We start from the raw sequence: 22,457 nt of genomic DNA, 5'->3' as shown, positions 1-22,457 counted from the left end.
ATGGCGCCCGACGGCCCTGCCCGGCTCCACGCCCTCTTCTGCAGCAAAAACTTCCAGGTGATGTGCGTGGTCTGTCAGATCAACATGGGCTGTCTTTTCGCGAGGGAGGCCGCTCGGGCGCGGACGCCGGCGGCCCGGCGCTTCTGGGCGGTGGGCGTCGTCGCGTGCTTCCTGGAGCTCGCGCTCAAGCTGTACACGATCCCGGTGGTGGTGAGTTTGTGTGCTGTCTTGGTCACTTAATTCTCTAAGTTTGGGCTTAATTTCGGGCGCTGATGAATTTGCACTCGTCGTTTCTGGCAGTGCCGCGCGGCTGTGGAGGATGGCGCTTAGGTGCGCTGCGCCTGCCGAAGATGGATCATTTTGGAGATGCGCCGTTTTGTTTAATTAGCTATATTAGACCTCGTACAATGGGAGATGCTTAGAGGAGGTGCTTAAAGAAATAAACCAGATTTTCCTTAAGCACCGGTGCTTATTTGTACAGGGTCGTCTCTCCTGTAAAAATAGCCACCGGTGCTTCAGAAAATCTCGGTTTATTTCTCTAAGCACCCCTCTAAGCATCTCCCATTGTACAAGGCCTTAGAAGTTTCGAATAGCCTGTCATGTGGGGTTTTAGACTCATCTGCTAGTATGTATGTTACTTCGTACTCTACCTGGGTCCTTGCCATTTTGTTGTTGTCTTGTTGCATGTATGCGGCCCTTTAGGCTGTAGGCTTGGTATGAAGTTAGAAGGGATTTGAACTTATATTTACTAGCTCAAGAGAAAGCTTGAAGGTTGGAAACTTGGAATGTACAGTATGCAATAATTTGCAACAAAATTTTCATGGTTAGCTGCTCTCTGCGCGTAGGTCGTTTCATTTTGCAATCACCTCTGTCTATGCGCCATCGTAACAGCACAACACCTACGTTAAAGAGGACTTGATTTTCTTTAACCACATCATATCAGTTCCTTCATTTGGACTGTAGCCTGTACTCTCTGGTTCTATCGTTAAAGAGGACTTGATTTTCTCTTTCTGTGCAATCCCTACGCTTTTACCATACCAAACCACCGCAATCCTCGATTCAGAAAAGAAAAGAGAAAGAGGAGATGGTTCAGAAAGGTAAACTGCAAACTGGAAAAGCTGTCTTGATCCTCCTGCCCTCCTGCCACGGTGACGGAGAATCTCCACGATTACCACCCTGACCCCTCCTCCGCTTGCCGGCCTGGCTACATAGGCAGCAGCTAGACCGCCATCTGCCTCTCCAGCGCCAAGCCAAGGTTTCCGCTACACAACAAGAAAAATCCTGCGTCTGTGGTTAGGAGGAAAGATGGCCGGTAAGCTTGCAATTATCCTCCATGCCGCTTTACCGTTCGATTCATATGCTGGGCTTTCTCTTGGTAAACAATCTGGGTCGCTTACGAGAATTTGTTCTTGTGATTTATTTGCGTCAAAAGAGTGGCTTCTTGCTCTGCTATTTCCTTGTCATGTTACCGAGATTTGATCTTCTTGTTTCTTTGCTCTGCTATTTGCTGCCAAGATTTAACCCACCTCTTGTCTTGTCTCAACTTTGAAGGCCGCAACTTGGGCGCCGCAGGAGCAAGCGGGTTAGCCAGGGTGAGCAATTCCATCCACTCGTCTCTTGCTCCTTCTTGCGTTCGATTTCATCTCTCTAAGCCAGTCTTTGCATGTGTTTTTCTTTGTTTCCGTGCTCTGCAGCCGCCCAAGATCGACGTGAAGACGCTCTGCCTACTGTACATGGTGCTTTTCATGACGCTCTGGATGTCCTCGCTTCGGTGGCCGAGTCCCGCCGGCGCCGGGGTCGGGGTCGGGTCCCGCCGCTACGGCCCGGCCGTGGAAGCCCTGGTCACCTGCTTCTTCTTCACCTTCGTCACCGCCCTGCTGCAGGCGCTGCTTGCCATCGCGCTGTCGGAGAAGCCGGCGCCGACGGCGCTTCCGCCTCCCGTGAGCCAGTGGATGATGAGCATATCCGTGTGGATGTCCGGCGTCCTGTTCTACCTGATCTACACCGCCATGGCCGGCGGGTATGCGCCGGGGCCGAGCTGCTCGGACCTGATCATCGCCGGGGTCGCCAGTGTGGTGAGCCTCGCCATGACCGTCTACAACATGCTGCAGGTTGGAATTCAGTTCTTTGTTCTGTGTTTGTTTATTCTCATACAATTTGAGCATTCTTGTTTGTTTGAGGGAAGGCTTTTAATTAAGCTGTTTATCGTCTGTTTTGCCAGCGCCCCGTCTTTGCTTAGCTGCCGGATCGACGAAGATTGAGCGAGCATCTTGGTACCTGAACTGTAGCGACCGTTTGGATTTGCCTTGCTATGGCAGTTTACCTACTTACTATACTAGTATTTTCTGTCTAGTGTTGGATGTGTTATGAGTTTAAGGTTCTCTATCTGCTGGAAGGACTTGACTTCATTCGGGGGACATGATTAATGTGTTCGTCTGTCAGTACCTGTTGTTTTCGGGAAAAAACTATTTTTGTAGGGAATGTTTCATGAAAAACTTGTTGATGGGGATATGATCTTTTCATTGCTTGTTTGCGTTTCATGCCCTGACATGTTGATGCCTTGATGGGTAGTCAATGGATCACTATCGCCTAGCAGGGCAATGAATCCTTGGTTCTTGTTGATGAGGATGGGATCTTCTCTGTTCGGTCCTCTCTGTGATTGCAATCGGTTCTGCTATGTTAGCCATATTCTACTAATTTCAGATTGACTGTTATTGAGTTCTTGATGCGTGGTTAAAAAAGGATTTAGCTTCAGTTAAGTTAATCATCGATCTGTTTCAGGGTCAGTCTCTGTTCTTATCAGATTCCCATGTTAGAAAATAAAAAATTTGGAGCCATCTATTTTATCATGCTAAAACAGTAGGAGTTACAAAACCATTCAGTGTGGGATCATGCTCATGTCAGATTATGAAATATGATTAGGGGGTAGTAATCAGATTGTAATTCTGACCAGAACAGAGGAAGACATGTCATGGTTAATGTATATTGTAGCTGCAGCAAAGTAGGTAATGTCATGGAAGGATATATATGCAACATGAATCTGGTTCAGGTCATTTAATCCTTGCAGGTCGTCACAAATGAAAATCTGTCATATAAATCTTTAGTAAAGTTTGTACAGAGTTGCATAGTTAGCTACACAAGCTCATTCCTCTAGGAAATTGTTTTTAGAACACAATCTGCTAGCTTATACACTTGATGGTTGATTGAACAAATACACAAGCACATCTCTGAGAATTTTGGTGAAGGATCTGCTAAAGGATTACTTCTGCTAGAATATCAAATTTTGGTGATATCTGCTTGAGTGAATGTTTTGTTTGCATGTTTGTTTAACTAAAGGGTACCGGCAGGATTTTTCTTGAATCAAGGTAAAATATTTGACATTGTCATTAATTAAGGAGAATTTTGAGAGTTTTAGCGGAAGGCCGAATTACAAAGCACTACTCTCGCGACATTATATTACTCAGAAATTTTGCCCCCGCCGCGCACCACAGAGAAGCTTCCTATTTGATTTTAGTAACAATCACCCCCACCGGCACCACGATGTTGCGGAAAACACGAGGATTCCACTCATTCCATATTTCCCACCAGATGAGCATCACTAGAGAGATGAGCACCCTCCGAGACTGCGAGATGTTGCAGGTGTTATGTTGCCACCACTCGCTGACAGAATTCATCGCCACCCAATGGGAAGGTTGCACATCAACTAGACCAAGCCAAGCCTTAATCATCACCGCTCCGAAGGTAGCCCCACAGCGATTCGGGCTTCGTGCCTAGCCTGGATCTGCAGCCGACACTCCGATGTTAGATATGGGTAGCTCCTAAGCTGGCGACGTGGTGGCATGGCTACTAGTGGCAGCGGACGGCATGTGGAAAGTGGTGACGGCGGCGGATGGGGGGGGGGGGATGTGGACAAGTAGGGTTTCGGTGCTGGCGGTCGACTTAAGCAGCCGGGCTAGGGCACTACGTCACCTGCCGGAGCGGCGCCACGCGGCGCCATCAACCCGACGGAGGAGATGAGCTTCCGACTGACGAGTTTCAGAGTGTTTTCATGTGGGACCCGGCCGTCAGTCCGACGGGGTGGGTCCTTTGTGGCGGCGCCGGTGGCGGTGGATCTTGGGATCCCGTGTCCGGGCTCGTCGCAGGATGCGCGTGGCGGCTGGAGCTTCCTCCGGAGTCGGCGGCGCTTGATGCGGGATCGCGGCGGCGGTTGCCGTTGTATGGGCGATGACAACGGCCGGTGCGATGGTGGGTGCTCCCTATTTTTTAGAAAAGGAGAAGGAACCCCGGCCTCTGCATCTGGACGATGCATACAGCCACTTTATTAACTATTCACACAAGACCTTACAAAGTCGTACAACAGTAAGACTAAAGCCACCGTTTAGGCAACATCTGTCGCTACTCCTATCTAGTTGATGTAGGGATGGTGATAGTCTGGGCCTAATACCAAACAGACCTCGCAGCCAAACCTAACATTTAAGACCTGAGGTCCCAACCAGGACGCCTCCCGGGTATGGGGCACCCACCAGTCCGGCGCACTCCTCAACCAGGACGCCTGTCGGGTATGAGGCCGCCGCAATCACCTGCCACCAATCCATCTTCAGTAATGTACTGCTACATCTATCTTGCCCGGTCTAGCTGCCGTCGACGCCACCATGACGCCAGACAACTCCACCATCCTGCGCTCGTCCATCATCACACGCCCACCAGTGAGACCCCGCTGCTCCATGCTGCCGAGACCCGTTGTCGTCGACGCGAGAGAAGGCACGCCACACCACCTCACGCCTCTTCCATCCGGCGCCGCTCCAGAAACGATGCCCCCAATAGGGAACACGACACCACAATGCCGCCATCGTCCAATCTGGTGATCTTAGGATTTCTGCCAGAGCGGCACGAGCAGGTTGACGATAGTTACTTGACGATGCCTTCATCAAGGTAACGACGTAGACGTCGCCATCGCCCGCCATGACCGGAGTCGGCTCGGTTTTCACCGGCGACTATGTCTCCCCAACTCGCCGCTGGTGCTAATAGTGGGATCCAAGATCCGTCACTACCAGCCTGGCCAACCGCCTTCGGTGGAGAAGGTAGCCACCACCACCATGCTCGGGCCAAGACACCCGGAGGTCCTCATGCCGCGAAGATTACCCAGGGAGGATCTCCTCTTGCCGTTGTCGAGACGAGGCGCAGCCGCAGTGGATCTCGATCTAAACCCCTCGGTCCCAGATCAGATCTCATCGTAGCCAAAATCTCATCCGCCAAACGGCCGCCGGAGATCTCCTGGCCCCTGCCAACCCGTTGCGCACTGCCGTTAGAGGAGGAGGGAGATGGACGCCGCTGCCCCCCACGTGTTACCGCCGGCCGAGGACTGTGCCGCCGCCGCCGCCTCACCACAGGGGCTTCGCCCCGCGGCGTCCTCAGCGACGGCAGCAGTAGTGGGAGGCGATGGAGGGGGAGGGCTGAGGGCGGTGTGGACGGGTCTTCCCGGGGGTGTTCTCCCTGTAGCGCACGGAATCGGGGCCGCGGCCCCTCTTCATCAACAGCGGCAGACTCCGGGGTCGTGTGGGCGACTCGGAGTGCGGATCTCGAGATGGTGACGGCCTTCTGAGGCTGGTGGCGGTATGGGACGTCCCTTCCATCAACAGACCGGGTTCGATGCGGCTCGGCAGGTGACACATGAACCTCTCTCGGAGTTGTCGGGTGGTGCCTGTCGTCGGCAGGTGAAGCCACCGGTGGATGTGCTATCGGCGGATGCTACACACGACGTCTTATACGGAGACGTCAAGTCATGCTTGCTACCGGCAGGTGATGCACGCCGGCTCTGGCAGAGGTGTCAAGTTTAGCCTGTTGTTGTTGGATCAAAGGCGGTCTGACAGTAGCGAGACGCAGGCGGTATGGGACGTCTTTACTTTTGTTGTCTCCTCTGGAGGTTCCAGCTATCGAGGTGTCGGTAGATGGATAAAGGCGGATGGTACAGACAGCTTTAGTGACGAGCTTATGCACTCCGGTGGAAACACAAGATCTCTGATCGGGCTATGTCGTCGTGCACCTGTGTCGTGTCTTTGTTGAAGGTGATGGATTGAAGCTTTGCTTTGGGGATGAGAATCCGAAGTTCAATCTTGTGGTGGACTTGCCATCATCAGCGCATGTGCGGTGATTCCTTCTTGAAGGGGTAGCCTAGGAGTTGTGTATTTTTCGTTTATGTTGTGTCTTGTACCATAGGGTTAGTGGTTATCTGGGGGAGTTACTGTCGCGAGGTATATGGCCTCGGGGTTTGTTTTTCGCTTTTTTCCGGGTCAATGTTGTTGGGCTGCTGGATTTTGCTCTATTAATAATATATGGTTGCATGCATTTCCCATTCTTGACGCGTTAGTAATTTGCAGCCAGTTCTCCAAATTTATTAGCTGCTCTGATGCTCTCTGTGCATTCCAAACTCGCGGAATGTGCGCGTAGGTAATGAACTGCAGGTTATCTTGATTCAGAACTCAATGATAATTCTGTCTCCATAAGAAAACTCCAAGGAATTGGAATGCAACAAAGCTAAACCATTTGGATTTGGAGTTAGGAGTAATTTTTCTTGAAGCCCAAGAACCATTTGGACTCACTCGATTCAGAATCGAAAAGAGGAAAAAGTCGGACAGTTCAGAAAGCTCAAAACTGGAAAAGCTGCGTCGATCCTGCCCTCCTGCCACAGAAACAGAGCATCTTCCCGACTTGACCACCTTGACCACTCACAAGTCACAGCCATCCTCCCCTCCGCTGGCTGGCCCGCCTGCCTATATATCACAGCGCCATCAGCCATTCTTTGGGATTTGTTGGGGTTTTTCCTGTCGTTAATTGTCCAACTAGTCACTACTGGCAGGCGCCACTTTGTGATCTTGCTCTGCTATTTCTTTGCCATGTTACCAAGGTTTGATCTTCAATGCAAGAAAAGGTGGCAATTGAGCTGATCTGAAATGAAGAAACTGAAACCTGAAAAAGCTGCGTCTGCTGCTCCCTCCAGACTGAAAATGCAGCCCACCCGTCCATGCATATGCATGTACTACCTTGACCGATGTGGAGACCAAACCACGGCCGCGTGCCTCATCCTTGCCCCGTACGCTGCATATAAAGTAGGCGCCAAGCCCCCACGGCAATTTCGTTTCAGAAAAGCTCTGTCGCTGTTTCATCCAGTGCCCCGCCAATATCTCCAAAACTCTCCGTGGTCAGGGAATAGAGTGGTGCTAGAGAGATGGATGGTATGCTTGCATCTATGATCTATCCCTCTTGATTAATCGTCCCTGGTTTTTTCCTGCTGTTAGCTTTGTTATGCCCACTATTCTGCTGGAAATTTGTGCTTAAGATCTCCGGGTGAATGTTCTTCCTTGGTTTCTTTTTCTCCGTCTTCCTCGCCGTAGAGCAATCTTGTTTCCATTTGGAGATCTTCCGCGTTCGGATCAGTACAAAACTGGTCGCATCCCCTCTGATTTTCCATGGCAAAGGCTCAATTGGGGGTTTCTTGTCCTTTTTCTTCGGGTCTCGCGCAGTTTTGCCTGCCATGTCACCAAGATTTTGCTCTGCTATTTCCTTGTCATTCCACAAAGATTTGATCATCTTTTTGTTTCTTATCTCAACTTTGAAGGCCGCAATCTGCTGGGTGCTGCAGGAGCTGATCGAGCGAGGCGGAACAAGGTGAAAAAAACCTCCCACATGCACGTTCATAATCGATCTCGAGTTCCTCTGCCAGCGTGTTCTTGCGTTCGCTCCATCTGACTCTGCACGCCATGCTTTTCTGCAGGCCAAGATCGTCAAGATGGCGGTGCGCGCTGGCCATGCTGCTGCTGCTGCTGCTCACGGCGGCGGCGGCGGTCTCCATGGCGCCCGACGGCCCTGCCCGGCTCCACGCCTTGTTCTGCAGCAACCACTTCGTGATGATGTGCGTGCTCTCCCAGATCAACCTGGCCTGTCTTTTCGCGAGGAAGGCCGCTCGGGCGCGGACGCTGGCGGCCCGGCGCTTCTACGCGGTGGGCGCCGCCGCGTGCTTCGTGGAGCTCGCGCTCAAGCCGTACAGGATCCGTCTGCTGGTGAGTCTTTGCGCGGTGTCCGTCTGTTCTCTTCTTTCTCAAGTTTCGGCTTGATGTTGGGCGCTAATGTAATGAACTTGCTCTCGTCGTTTTCGTCAGTGCCACGCGGCTGTGGAGGATGATGCCTAGGTGAGCTGCGCACTTCTGGATTCGGCTGCCGAAGGATTGAAGATGGATCATTTTGGAGTCTGGAGATGCGCCGTTTTGTTTAGTTCCTACTCTGCTACTCTAAGTTAGAAATTTGGAAGGGCCTGTCATAATGGGTTTCAGTTTCAATTTGCCAGTATGCATGTCCGTACTTGGGTACAAGTTTAACTTGCCATTTTGTTGCTGTCTTGTTCCGTTGGGGTTTAGACTGCCTGTCTGTTTGTAGCATGCAGCAGCTTTGGGGTCTAGACTGTCTGTATGAACTTAGACCGGATTTGAATTTGTTTAGCAGAAGCCTTGAAGGTTGGAACCACTTTATATCAGTTCATTTCAATTGTAGCATGTATGCACATGATTTTCTTCTGTGCAATCCCTACTCTTTTTCTGTGCACCCCAAGCCAGAAGTGATGCCAATCTTCTGATACTTCAAGGAGTGGTACCCTGAGCACACAATTTGAAAATAAACTGCAGTTGATGTTGATTCCGAAGTCCGAACAGCATGGTAGTTCTGCCTCCATGACGAAACCGCACGTGCTCAACCAACTCATTTTGAAGATCCTTTCTAGCACTCTCTTGCATTTGGACAAATCTCTTTCTCTTCTCACCTTGGGGGTTCGAGATTGTCTTCACAAAAGTTGACCACTGAGGATATATACCATCAGCTAGATAGTATCCCTTGTTGTACTGGTGGCCGTTGATCTCAAAGTTGACAGATGGGGAGTGGCCTTCTGTAAGCCTTGCGAAGACTGGAGAACGCTGCAGCACGTTGATATCATTGTGAAAACCTGCCATGCCGAAGAAAGAATGACATATCCAAAGATCCTGCGAAGCCACCGCTTCTAATATGAGAGTGCACGGTTTGACATGCCCCTTGTACTGGCTCTGCCAAGCAAATGGGCGGTTCTTCCACTCCCAGTGCATACAATCTATGCTGCCAAGCATGCCTGGAAAGCCTCTAGCTGCGTTGGTCGCCAACAATCTCTCTGTATCAGCGGCAGTTGGCTGCCTCAAGTACTCCGGGCCAAACACCTCGATCATAGCCTGACAGAACTTGTACATTGACATCAGACATGTTGTCTCACTCATACGCACATACTCATCCACTAGATCGCCTGGAATTCCATATGCAAGCATGCGGATGGCCGCGGTGCATTTCTGGTAAGAGGAGAATCCAAGCTTGCCAAGAGCATTCGTCTTGCACTCGAAATATGGGTCATGAGCAACCACTCCCTCTCGCGATTGAACACATGCCTTGCCATTCGAAAACGGCGACGGAATTTATCCGGCTTGAAGAGCAGGGTGTTCGCAAAGTAATCGGCATAGAGCAGGGCGTGGCCTCTCTCCCTGTTGCGGTTCAGGTTGGGAGCATGGCCAGGGAGTGACCCCCTGTACCGAGGAAGCTGCCGATGAATGTGGTCGTGAACGACCAGTGCAGCCACCACAAGATCTTCATCATCCGACGACGAATCGTCCGATGAACAAATGAAGTGGTGGAAGAAAAACTCATCTCCACTGTCCATACCTTTGTGGGAAAAGTGTCGCACACCTTGCGGTCGTGGTGGCAAAGAGGCCGCGATGATCACCTCGATGCAGCAGGGGTGGTTAGCGGCCGGGTACTGGCCGCTCTGGAGCACTCGTCGGAAGGTGCCGCGGCCGCCGTGGTACGTCGCCGGCGGTCGTATCCCCTCTGCCGCCGGCTGCGACGGCGACGGCCAAACCTCCTCCGATCGACGGCCAAAACTACGGCTAAAGCACGGGCGTGGTGGCGGCCATGTCGAGACGTGGTTTGGTATGGACAGCCGGGGGCTGTGCGGTGGGGTGGGGCGGGGAGAGGGGGTGGAAGCGTTGGAAGCGAAGGGACTGCTAGTGTCCCTGACACGCGGGCCACGGGGGGACAAGGGCGTGCGGTGTCGTGGTTCTAAGTCTGATAGTAGAATGGGGATAAGTAGGAGGAGGCAAGATCCTAGCTACGGTGAGGATGTGCACGCAAGATTTACGAGTTCAGGCCCTTCTCAGAGAAAGTAACCGCCCTACGTCTCGGTGCCCGGAGGCTGGTCGATTGGATTATGCGTGAAGTTACAGGGGGTGCGAACCCTTGTCCTAGAGGAGGGGGGTGGCTTATATAGAGTGCGCCAGGACCCTAGCCTTCCCCCGTTACATAAGGTTCAATGTACATAAAGAGGAGACATTACTCGTAACGTCAGCAATAAAGCCATATAAATAACCATTAAGACTATGGAGTGAACGCCTGACCGTTGTCATCCTAAGGGACTTTAGATCTTCTGTACTTCGAGTGATTTCTGGTACGGTCGAATGATTATATCTTGGTCGAATGGAATTGGGTTATCCGAGTGGACTGTCTGTTGAGTGGCATGCACTCTGAGGCGGTTTCAGTCGGTGGATGGTGTTGTCCTTTGGATGTCCTTGACTGTCAGGTAATGTCCTCGGGAAGGGTGTCTAAGTCAGGTCTATTACCCTACCCTAGGTATATGTCATCGTCATTAGCCCCCGAATGGTTCAGAGTCCGAGTGGAGATGGAGTTGAAGATGGTTCCGACCCAATTTTTGTGCTTTGGAAGCATTTTACTTGGGTTGGTGAACCATGCAGAAACTTCGACCTCATTTTCAGTCGCTTTGATCCATTCCGAGGTTGTCGAGTGAACTTTGTTGATAAGCTTCGAGTGTTGATATGGAATAAAATCTTCGGCGCGATTGACTGCACTGCCATTCCCGGATCTCACGGGATTTGAAATTTGGGGAAGCGCGCGGGGCGGAGAGGACCGCAGTAAACGGAGCGGATTGGGCAGGGACGCCTCGATTCTCATGCCACCTTTTTCGCCACGTACCGAGCGCGTGACTGTTGCGGGATTTGACAGGATTGCTTGGGCCCACGAGTCAGTCACTCGGGAGTAGGCCCATATAAGACATCGGGGCCGGTGTACTTTGCGCAGTGCGCCCCATTTCTCTTCTTCCTCCTCTGCTTCTCCACTGCGTCCGCCTCCACCCTCGACGCCGCCGCCCCACCCGAGCACAGCCTGCTGCGATGGGGAAGGACAAGACGGCGGCTCTGGAGCGTGCGAAGAAGGTGACGACGAAGGCGAAGGGCAAGAAGACGAGTCGGGGAGGGTCGTCGTCAAGATCTGGCTTGCCACGTGGCTGGATCCAGGGCGACAGGATTCGATCCACGATCCAACAGGAGGATCTGGTCAAAGGAGGCTTGATTGCCCATGGTTCCTGGAGGCTTCCGGGAGACGAGACCGAGCTGCAGCCGCAGGAGGGTGAGTGTTTCCTCCTTGCGACTCATGTCGACCGCGGTTTCTCTTTGCCCCCCCATCCTTTCTTCCGGGGTTTTCTAAACTTTTTTGGAGCCCAACTTCATCACTTTTCTCCCAACACTATCACATACCTCGCTGCATTCGTGTCCATGTGTGAGAACTTTCTGGTCTGTCGACCACACTAGGGTCTCTTCAAACACATCTTCACTTGTCGTCCCCAGTCTGTGAAAAAGGCTAATCCGAGTGATGAGAGGACGCACGTGATCCAGATGTGTGGAGGTCTAGGGATCCAGATGAGGGGTAAAAGCACTTTCCCCACTATGATTCTTGCCGATTCAGTTAGAGGGTATCAGTCGACCTGGTTTTACTGTAAGGACCAACCGACCCCTGGTCAGTCGACTGGCCTTCCTCCGTTTTCCATGGAGCGAGTTGAGAAGCCCTCTCCCTTGAAAGTGACTCCATCTGAGAAAGTGGAGGTGAATATGTTGGTTGAGCGAGTAGTCCAACTTGTCCGCGATGGTGTGACTGGCATGGACTTGCTAGAGGTGTTTCTCAGTCGACGCATCCAACCACTCCAAGCTCGCGATCATCCAATGTGGATGTACTCGGGTATTGATGACAGCACTCGGATCCACCCGGAGGAAGTTGACGAGGAGATGGTGGCGCAGTGGTTGCAGGGCATCACTGGCAACAAGGACAACCTCAGTGGGTCCAGGAGAATTCCTCCACTCGACAACACCAGTGAACCAGACAAGGTCTGACCTTTACTTCCGAGTATCCTTTTGTTCTGATATGTAATTGTTCCCAAAACTAACTGATATCTGTTCAACTCTGTGCCTTGCATATTTACACTGAGATGTACTCGATGCCCAACGGAGAGCAGGAGCAGGAAGGAGAGGTGAGCGGAGGCGACTGGCAATCTGATGGGGGAGAAGACGAGGAAAGTGACGAATCAAGCAGTGGTGATGAAGTCGACTCCCCCCCTCACATCAAAAGACGTTCTAAGCATACCCATGACCCAGCAAGTGTCCGTGGCAAAGTGACTGCACCAACTAGACAGACTTCAAAGTGCACTCGGACATCTTCTCCTGTGCCGACTTAGAAGGCTCCGAAGCAGCCCAAAGTTGCACCATCAAAGCCCCGGAAGGCCTTGCCCAAGATCAAGGTTAACGTTCCCGTTGCCTCTGCGTAAGTGTTTGGTCTTCACTCTTTGCTCAGGGAGTCTTATATTGGTTGTCCACTCATCCTCTTGCTTGACCGTGTGAATCTTGGAATTTGCAGTGTTGCTACCTCTGGGACTTCCATTTATAAAGAGGTGATGATGAGGAGATGGAAGACGCGGTCACATCCAACGCGAGTATGACTCTTTTCATCTTGTCTTTACTTTGCCAACCACTTTGACGGTCGACTGAACTCTTGCGGTCGATTCCTTTGCAGCTCCGCCAAATGTTATTGAACTTCTAGACGATGACGAAGATGTGCCACAGAAACCCACGGGAAGGAGGGGCAGGACTTCGGGCAGGAGGGCACCAGCTAGCAAGACGCCCCAGTCGACACCGGCAACGGAACCAGCGATCCAGCAGTCCAGAGACCTGAACCGAGCTTCTGTTACTTTTGCGATTCCATTGTCGAGTGCACATCCTTCAGCATCGAGTGCACAGGCCCATGTTTCATCTGTGCAACCCCATGCCTCAGACTCTCAAGCTGCTGCGGCTGATCCACCGTCTCCACTTTTCACCGCCTATCATGTCCCAGAGGACCAAGTGAGCGCTGCCAAGGAAGCCATACGCCAGGCAGGCCTTATGATGGAGCAGATGAAAGTGGTGCGCGAGGCCAGTCAGGCTGCCTATGACGCCAGCTCAGCACTCCAGGCCAATGTCCAGGCTAGTTGATTTCCGACTAATCTTTTACGCTTGTTCTGTTAGGATATGCTACCTGAAAACCTTTATTGTGCATCTATTTGTCAGACTGCACTTTGCATCTATACACCCACTGGGTGTTTCAATTTTCGTTGAGTAGTTTTTTCACTTGAGTCAAATAGGTTGTGTCGATTGTATCTTTGAACTAGTGGGGGCCGTCGAATGTATGATTCGGTGGGGGTCTTGATAAAAATGTCTTTTTTCAGTTCTTCCACTCGGTCTTAGACAGGTCTGGTCGAGTGGAACCAGTGGGGGCACGCTGAGTGCACCCACTGGGTGCAGTCCCCGAGACCGCGGTCAACTGCGGGCAGTCGGTTGTGGTCTGAGAATAACTGTTGCTTCTCCTTCTTCTCTTTTTTGACATTCTTTCACTCGGTCTGGGCGGACCTTGTCGAGTGGAACCTGGACCAGTGGGGGCATGCTGAGTGCACCCACTGGGCGTAGTCCCCGAGACTACTGTTGAATGTTTGATTCGGCAGTAGTCTTAGAACTAACTTTATTGCTCGGAAGCAACCAAACTTTGTTTCTGTCGACTGACCGTCCTCTGACCACAGAAATCTTGCGAACTTGGAGCCCGGTTTGCTGACTTGGATCAGAAGCATACCAGCTCAATCTTGATCTGGAGTTGGCCAAGGAGAACTTGCAGAAGGCTAAGGATGATGCTGCTGGTATGGAAAACTTGTCGACTGATTCTCTTCTGGACCGAGTGTTATTTCCTCCTTCTGAACCGAGCATTATTTCTTTCAGAAAAAATGAAGCAGGCTCTAGATCAGAAGGACCTTGATCTTGCCGCGGCGCAAAAAACGACGCAAGAGAAAACAGCACTTGCCGATAAGAAGCTGGCTTTAGTCGGGAAGTTAGAAGAAGAAAATGCCAAGCTGAAGACAGCTCTTGACGAAGCTAACAAGGAGGTGACGCGACTGAAGAAGGACAAGGGAGCTCTGACCGACAAAGTTGGTGATCTCACTCAAAGGAGGAACGAGCTGGAGGTCTATCTGGGAGGGCTCGCAAAGAAATTGTTCCTTATTCTTGAAGGTATTTTCCCCTTCCGACTGATTTGCTATTGTCGACTTGTCCTACATCTGTCGATTCACCATTCATCTGTGGGTGCAGAGTTCTGCCAGAACTTCGAGGAAGAGACTGGGCGAATTGAAACGAGCTTGGACCCCATCAACTCCCCCATTAAGGATGAAGCTGCCATGAACGTGCTCCGACTTGAGTCTCGCCTTTCCAGCGCCGTGGACTATCTTGCACGACTGAAAGTGGCGGTGTCACGGATTGATACTGCACTCTGGCCAAGGGAGACATTCCAGAATGGTCTTGAGTCTCTGATGACTCGACTTAACGAGATACCTGGTCGAGTGCAGGAATGGAAGAAGTCATATACTCGCTTTGGCGCTGACGTGGCTCTGTCTCTGGTTCGCGTCCACTGCAAAGAAGCCAAGGAAGAGAAGCTTGCAGCGATTAAGGTCGCCAACACCAAGAAACTCGACTTCCAGTCCTTTATGGAGACTTTTATTGCTGCTGCTACTCGCATTGCAGATGGAATCGACCTGGATGAATTCGTCGAGCCTGCCAGCCCTCCTCCTGCGGAGTAAACAAACTTTTATGATCCAATTAAATTTGCCTCGGTATGTCGAGTGGTTTTGTAACCGTTAAAATCCTTCGAGTCTGATGCCCGAGTGCTTTAATCTGCAGTCTGGAACCTCGTGGGATTTATCTGAACTTGGTTTTTCCTTGAATATGTTTGCCTTTGTTTCTGAGTGGAACTTGTATCTTCACTCGGAACAGACTTTTGTACCTATGATGCAATTCTGAGGGGAGGGTCGCGGATGACCTGCACCTCGTCGTTCTTGCAGATCGGGGTGGAGCGCACATTGTATTTGTGGCACAACTCTGAGGAGAAGGTCGCGGACGACCTGCACCTCGTCGTCCTTGCGGATCTGGATGGAGCGCACATTGTATTTGTGGCACAGCTCTCAGGAGAAGGTCACGGGCGACCTGCACCACGTCGTCCTTACGGATCTGGATAGAGCACACATTGTATTTGTGGCACAGCTCTGATGAGAAGGTCGCGGACGACCTGCACCTTGTCATCCTCGCGGATCAGGATGGAGCGTGTGGCCAAGTCCCCGAGCGAGAGAATCGTTCTTCACTAGGAGCGTGTTTTAACTTAGGCGAGTACGGAACTGCAGCTAAGCCCCCGAGTGAGAGGGTTGCTCTTCACTCGGCGGGATTTTTTCAAACTTAGGTGAGTACGGAACTGCAACTAAGCCCCCGATTGAGAGGGTTGCTCGTCACTCGGTGGGATTTTGTCAAACTTAGGCGAGTACGGAACTGCAGCTAAGCCCCCGAGTGAGAGGGTTGCTCTTTACTCGATGGGATTTTTTCAAACTTAGGCGAGTACGGAACTGCAGCTAAGCCCCCGAGTGAGAGGGTTGCTCTTCACTCGGTGGGATTTTTTTCAAACTTAGGCGAGTACGGAACTGCAGCTAAGCCCCCGAGTGAGAGGGTTGTGAAGGAAATATGCCCTAGAGGCAATAATAAAGTTATTATTTATTTCCTTATTTCATGATAAATGTTTATTATTCATGCTAGAACTGTATTAACCGGAAACATAATACCTGTGTGAATACATAGACAAACAGAGTGTCACTAGTATGCCACTACTTGACTAGCTCGTTGATCAAAGATGGTTATGTTTCCTAGCCATAGACATGAGTTGTCATTTGATTAACGGGATCACATTATTAGGAGAATGATGTGATTGACTTGACCCATTCAGTTAGCTTAGCACTTGATCGTTTAGTATGTTGCTATTGCTTTCTTCATGACTTATACGTGTTCCTATGACTATGAGATTATGCAACTCCCGTTTACCGGAGGAACACTTTGTGTGCTACCAAACGTCACAACGTAACTGGGTGATTATAAAGGTGCTCTACAGGTGTCTCCGAAGGTACTTGTTGGGTTGGCGTATTTCGAGATTAGGATTTGTCACTCCGATTGTCGGAGAGGTATCTCTGGGCCCTCTCGGTAATGCACATCACTTAAGCCTTGCAAGCATTGCAACTAAAGAGTTTGTTGCAAGATGATGTATTACGGAACGAGTAAAGAGACTTGCCGGTAACGAGATTGAACTAGGTATTGAGATACCGACGATCGAATCTCGGGCAAGTAACATACCGATGACAAAGGGAACAACGTATGTTGTTATGCGGTCTGACCGATAAAGATCTTCGTAGAAAATTTGGGAGCCAATATGAGCATCCAGGTTCCGCTATTGGTTATTGACCGGGGACGTGTCTCGGTCATGTCTACATAGTTCTCGAACCCATAGGGTCCGCACGCTTAACGTTACGATGACAGTTATATTATGAGTTTATATGTTTTGATGTACCGAAGGTTGTTCGGAGTCCCGGATGTGATCACGAACATGACGAGGAGTCTCGAAATGGTCGAGACATAAAGATTGATATATTGGACGACTATATTCGGACACCGGAAATGTTCCGGGTGATTTCGGAGAAAACCGGAGTGCCGGAGGGTTACCGGAACCCCCCCCCCCGGAGAAGTAATGGGCCTTATGGGCCTTAGTGGAGAGAGAGAGGGGCAGCCAGGAGGGGCCGCGCGCCCCCTCCCCTCTGGTCCGAATTGGACTAGGAGAGGGGGGGCGGCGCCCCCCTTTCCTTCTCCCTCTCCCCCTTCCTTTCCCCCTCCTAGTAGGAGTAGGAAAGAGGGGAGTCCTACTCCTACTAGGAGGAGGACTCCTCCTCCTGGCGCGCCAACAAGGGCCGGCCGGCCTCCCCCTTGCTCCTTTATATACGGGGGCAGGGGGCACCTCATAGACACAACAATTGATCTATTGATCTCTTAGCCGTGTGCGGTGCCCCCCTCCACCATATTACACCTCGATAATATCGTAGCGGTGCTTAGGCGAAGCCCTGCGTCGGTAGAACATCATCATCGTCACCACGCCGTCGTGCTGACGAAACTCTCCCTCAACACTCGGCTGGATCGGAGTTCGAGGGACGTCATCGAGCTGAACGTGTGCTGAACTCGGAGGTGCCGTACGTTCGGTAGTTAATCGGTCGGATCGTGAAGATGTACGACTACATAAACCGCGTTGTGTTAACGCTTCCGCTTTCGGTCTACGAGGGTACGTGGACAACACTCTCCCCTCTCGTTGCTATGCATCACCATGATTTTGCGTGTTCGTAGGAAAATTTTGAAATTACTACGTTCCCCAACAGTGGCATCCGAGCCTGGTTTTATGCGTTGATGTTATGCATGAGTAGAACACAAGTGAGTTGTGGGCGATATAAGTCATACTGCTTACCAGCATGTCATACTTTGGTTCGACGGTATTGTGAGATGAAGCGGCCCGGACCGACATTACGCGTACGCTTACACGAGACCGGTTTCACCGTTGCGAGCACTCGTTGCTTAAAGGTGACCGGCGGGTGTCTGGCTCTCTCACTTTAGTTGAACCGAGTGTGGCTACGCCCGGCCTTGCGAAGGTTAAAACAGCACCAACTTGACAAACTATCGTTGTGGTTTTGATGCGTAGGTAAGAACGGTTCTTGCTAAGCCCGTAGCAGCCACGTAAAACTTGCAACAACAAAGTAGACGACGTCTAACTTGTTTTTGCAGGGCATGTTGTGATGTGATATGGTCAAGACATGATACTGAATTTTATTGTATGAGATGATCATGTTTTGTAACCGAGTTATCGGCAACTGGCAGGAGCCATATGGTTGTCACTTTATTGTATGCAATGCAATCACCATGTAATTGTTTTACTCTATCACTAAGCGGTAGCGATAGTCGTAGAAGCAATAGTTGGCGAGACGACAACGATGCTTCGATGGAGATCAAGGTGTCACGCCGATGACGATGGTGATCATGACGGTGCTTCGGAGATGGAGATCACAAGCACAAGATGATGATGGCCATATCATATCACTTATATTGATTGCATGTGATGTTTAGCTTTTATGCATCTTATCTTGCTTTGATTGACGGTAGCATTATAAGATGATCCTTCACTAAATTATCAAAGTATAAGTGTTCTCCCTGAGTATGCACCGTTGCGAAAGTTCTTCGTGCTGAGACACCACGTGATGATCGGGTGTGATAGGCTCTACGTTCAAATACAACGGGTGCAAAACAGTTGCACACGCGGAATACTCAGGTTAAACTTGACGAGCCTAGCATACAACAGATATGGCCTCGGAACACGGAGACCGAAAGGTCGAGCGTGAATCATATAGTAGATATGATCAACATAGTGATGTTCACCGTTGAAACTACTCCATCTCACGTGATGATCGGACATGGTTTAGTTGATATGGATCACGTGATCACTTAGAGGATTAGAGGGATGTCTATCTAAGTGGGAGTTCTTAAGTAATATGATTAATTGAACTTGAATTTATCATGAACTTAGTACCTGATAGTATCTTGCTTGTCTATGTTAACTGTAGATAGATGGCCCGTGCTGTTGTTCCGTTGAATTTTAATGCGTTCCTTGAGAAAGCAAAGTTGAAAGATGATGGTAGCAATTACACGGACTGGGTCCGTAACTTGAGGATTATCCTCATTGCTGCACAGAAAAATTACGTCCTGGAAGCACCGCTAGGTGTACCACCTGCGCCAGCAACTGCAGACATTGTGAATGCCTGGCAGTCACGTGTTGATGACTACTCGATAGTTCAGTGTGCCATGTTTTACGGCTTAGAACCAGGTCTTCAACGACGTTTTGAACGTCATGGAGCATATGAGATGTTCCAGGAGTTGAAGTTAATATTTCAAGCAAATGCCCGGATTGAGAGATATGAAGTCTCCAATAAGTTCTACAGCTGCAAGATGGAAGAGAATAGTTCTGTCAGTGAGCATATACTCAAAATGTCTGGGTATAACAATCACTAGATTCAACTGGGAGATAATCTTCCGGATGATAGCGTCATTGATAGAATTCTTCAATCACTGCCACCAAGCTACAAGAGCTTCGTGATGAACTATAATATGCAAGGGATGGATAAGACGATTCCCGAACTCTTCGCAATGCTAAAGGATGCGGAGGTAGAAATCAAAAAGGAGCATCAAGTGTTGATGGTCAATAAGACCACTAGTTTCAAGAAAAAGGGTAAAGGGAAGAAGAAGGGGAACTTCAAGAAGAACAGCAAACAAGTTGCTGCTCAGGAGAAGAAACCCAAGTCTGGACCTAAGCCTGAGACTGAGTGCTTCTACAACAAGCAGACTGGTCACCGGAAGCGAAACTGCCCCAAGTATTTGGCGGATAAGAAGGATGGCAAAGTGAACAAAGGTATATGTGATATACATGTTATTGATGTGTACCTTACTAATGCTCGTAGTAGCACCTGGGTATTTGATACTGGTTCTGTTGCTAATATTTGCAACTCGAAACAGGGGCTACGGATTAAGCGAAGATTGGCTAAGGACGAGGTGACGATGCGCGTGGGAAATGGTTCCAAAGTCGATGTGATCGCGGTCGGCACGCTACCTCTACATCTACCTTCGGGATTAGTTATAGACCTAAATAATTGTTATTTGGTGCCAGCGTTAAGCATGAACATTATATCTGGATCTTGTTTGATGCGAGACGGTTATTCATTTAAATCAGAGAATAATGGTTGTTCTATTTATATGAGTAATATCTTTTATGGTCATGCACCCTTGAAGAGTGGTCTATTTTTGTTGAATCTCGATAGTACTGATACACATATTCATAATATTGAAGCCAAAAGATGCAGAGTTGATAATGATAGTGCAACTTATTTGTGGCACTGCCGTTTAGGTCATATCGGTGTAAAGCGCATGAAGAAACTCCATACTGATGGACTTTTGGAACCACTTGATTATGAATCACTTGGTACTTGCGAACCGTGCCTCATGGGCAAGATGACTAAAACACCGTTCTCCGGAACTGTGGAGAGAGCAACAGATTTGTTGGAAATCATACATACAGATGTATGTGGTCCGATGAATATTGAGGCTCGTGGCGGATATCGTTATTTTCTCACCTTCACAGATGATTTGAGCAGATATGGGTATATCTACTTAATGAAACATAAGTCTGAAACATTTGAAAAGTTCAAAGAATTTCAGAGTGAAGTTGAAAATCATCGTAACAAGAAAATAAATTTTCTACGATCTGATCGTGGAGGAGAATATTTGAGTTATGAGTTTGGTCTTCATTTGAAACAATGCGGAATAGTTTCACAACTCACGCCACCCGGAACACCACAGCGTAATGGTGTGTCCGAACGTCGTAATCGTACTTTACTAGATATGGTGCGATCTATGATGTCTCTTACTGATTTACCGCTATCGTTTTGGGGTTATGCTTTAGAGACGGCTGCATTCACGTTAAATAGGGCACCATCAAAATCCGTTGAGACGACGCCTTATGAACTGTGGTTTGGCAAGAAACCAAAGTTGTCGTTTCTTAAAGTTTGGGGCTGTGATGCTTATGTGAAAAAACTTCAACCTGATAAGCTCGAACCCAAATCGGAGAAATGTGTCTTCATAGGATACCCAAAGGAAACTGTTGGGTACACCTTCTATCATAGATCCGAAGGAAAAACTTTTGTTGCTAAATTCGGAATTTTTCTGGAGAAGGAGTTTCTCTCGAAAGAAGTGAATGGGAGGAAAGTAGAACTTGATGAGGTAACTGTACCTGCTCCCTTATTGGAAAGTATTTCATCACAGAAACCAGTTTCCGCGACGCCTACACCAATTAGTGAGGAAGTTAATGATGATGATGAAACTTCAGATCAAGTTATTACTGAACCTCGTAGGTCAACCAGAGTAAGATCCGCACCAGAGTGGTACGGTAATCCTGTTCTGGAGGTTATGTTACTAGACCATGACGAACCTACGAACTATGAAGAAGCGATGGTGAGCCCAGATTCCGCAAAATGGCTTGAGGCCATGAAATCCGAGATGGGATCCATGTATGAGAACAAAGTATGGACTTTGGTTGACTTGCCCGATGATCGGCAAGCCATCGAAAATAAATGGATCTTCAAGAAGAAGACGGACGCTGACGGTAATGTTACTGTCTATAAAGCTCGACTTGTTGCGAAAGGTTTTCGACAAGTTCAAGGGATTGACTACGGTGAGACCTTCTCACCCGTAGCGATGCTTAAGTCTGTCCGAATCATGTTAGCAATTGCCGCATTTTATGATTATGAAATTTGGCAAATGGATGTCAAAACTGCATTCCTGAATGGATTTCTGGAAGAAGAGTTGTATATGATGCAACCGGAAGGTTTTGTCGATCCAAAGGAAGCTAACAAAGTGTGCAAGCTCCAGCGATCCATTTATGGACTGGTGCAAGCCTCTCGGAGTTGGAATAAACGCTTTGATAGTGTGATCAAAGCATTTGGTTTTATACAGACTTTTGGAGAAGCCTGTATTTACAAGAAAGTGAGTGGGAGCTCTGTAGCATTTCTGATATTATATGTGGATGACATATTGCTGATTGGAAATGATATAGAATTTCTGGATAGCATAAAGGGATACTTGAATAAGAGTTTTTCAATGAAAGACCTCGGTGAAGCTGCGTATATATTGGGCATCAAGATTTATAGAGATAGATCAAGACGCTTAATTGGACTTTCACAAAGCACATACCTTGACAAAGTTTTGAAAAAGTTCAAAATGGATCAAGCAAAGAAAGGGTTCTTGCCTGTGTTACAAGGTGTGAAATTGAGTAAGACTCAATGCCCGACCACTGCAGAAGATAGAGAGAAGATGAAAGATGTTCCCTATGCTTCAGCCATAGGCTCTATCATGATATGCAATGATGTGTACCAGACCTGATGTATGCCTTGCTATAAGTCTAGCAGGAAGGTACCAAAGTAATCCAGGAGTGGATCACTGGACAGCGGTCAAGAACATCCTGAAATACCTGAAAAGGACTAAGGCTATGTTTCTCGTTTATGGAGGTGACAAAGAACTCATCGTAAATGGTTACGTCGATGAAAGCTTTGACACTGATCCGGACGATTCTAAATCGCAAACTGGATACGT

General features: G+C 49.3%; 3 protein-coding genes across 3 annotated transcripts; 2 read left to right on the top strand and 1 right to left on the bottom strand.

Annotated features, from left to right (window-relative positions):
* The first annotated feature begins 1,218 nt into the window (after window positions 1-1,218).
* LOC109771356 (uncharacterized) lies at window positions 1,219-2,509 on the top strand. The gene is made up of 4 exons (XM_020330050.4): window positions 1,219-1,312; window positions 1,552-1,592; window positions 1,695-2,111; window positions 2,222-2,509. Exons 1-4 carry the CDS (start codon window positions 1,306-1,308, stop codon window positions 2,237-2,239), a joined length of 483 nt encoding a protein of 160 aa, XP_020185639.1. The 5' UTR covers window positions 1,219-1,305; the 3' UTR covers window positions 2,240-2,509.
* Window positions 2,510-7,146: 4,637 nt separating this feature from the next.
* Window positions 7,147-8,559, top strand: LOC109771345 (uncharacterized). The gene is made up of 4 exons (XM_020330038.2): window positions 7,147-7,232; window positions 7,616-7,665; window positions 7,772-8,057; window positions 8,157-8,559. Exons 1-4 carry the CDS (start codon window positions 7,230-7,232, stop codon window positions 8,184-8,186), a joined length of 369 nt encoding a protein of 122 aa, XP_020185627.1. The 5' UTR covers window positions 7,147-7,229; the 3' UTR covers window positions 8,187-8,559.
* Window positions 8,560-8,577: 18 nt separating this feature from the next.
* LOC141040828 (uncharacterized) lies at window positions 8,578-9,242 on the bottom strand. Its single transcript, XM_073506946.1, has 3 exons — window positions 9,128-9,242; window positions 8,810-8,989; window positions 8,578-8,645 (listed from the first exon to the last, which is right to left on the bottom strand). The coding sequence occupies exons 1-3, from the start codon at window positions 9,240-9,242 to the stop codon at window positions 8,578-8,580; spliced, it is 363 nt and encodes a 120-aa protein (XP_073363047.1).
* Window positions 9,243-22,457: the final 13,215 nt, after the last annotated feature.

Source organism: Aegilops tauschii, chromosome 2 (assembly GCF_002575655.3).
Source record: "Aegilops tauschii subsp. strangulata cultivar AL8/78 chromosome 2, Aet v6.0, whole genome shotgun sequence".
NCBI classification, from domain to species: Eukaryota; Viridiplantae; Streptophyta; class Magnoliopsida; order Poales; family Poaceae; genus Aegilops; species Aegilops tauschii.
Note: the sequence above shows the minus strand (reverse complement) of the source record. Positions and strands in the feature narration are given on the sequence as shown.

Excerpts from the sequence above, each read along its gene's own strand:
- LOC109771356 (XM_020330050.4), top strand. Across the intron at positions 1,593-1,694 it reads GAGCAAGCGGGTTAGCCAGG|CCGCCCAAGATCGACGTGAA; the intron begins GTGAGCAATTCC and ends CGTGCTCTGCAG.
- LOC109771345 (XM_020330038.2), top strand. Across the intron at positions 7,666-7,771 it reads ATCGAGCGAGGCGGAACAAG|GCCAAGATCGTCAAGATGGC; the intron begins GTGAAAAAAACC and ends GCTTTTCTGCAG. Across the intron at positions 8,058-8,156 it reads CGTACAGGATCCGTCTGCTG|TGCCACGCGGCTGTGGAGGA; the intron begins GTGAGTCTTTGC and ends CGTTTTCGTCAG.
- LOC141040828 (XM_073506946.1), bottom strand. The coding sequence starts at position 9,242 with ATGATCGAGGTGTTTGGCCCGGAGTACTTGAGGCAGCCAACTGCCGCT. Across the intron at positions 8,990-9,127 it reads CATGCTTGGCAGCATAGATT|GTTTTCACAATGATATCAAC; the intron begins GTATGCACTGGG and ends TCGGCATGGCAG. Across the intron at positions 8,646-8,809 it reads GACAATCTCGAACCCCCAAG|GGTACCACTCCTTGAAGTAT; the intron begins GTGAGAAGAGAA and ends TTGTGTGCTCAG.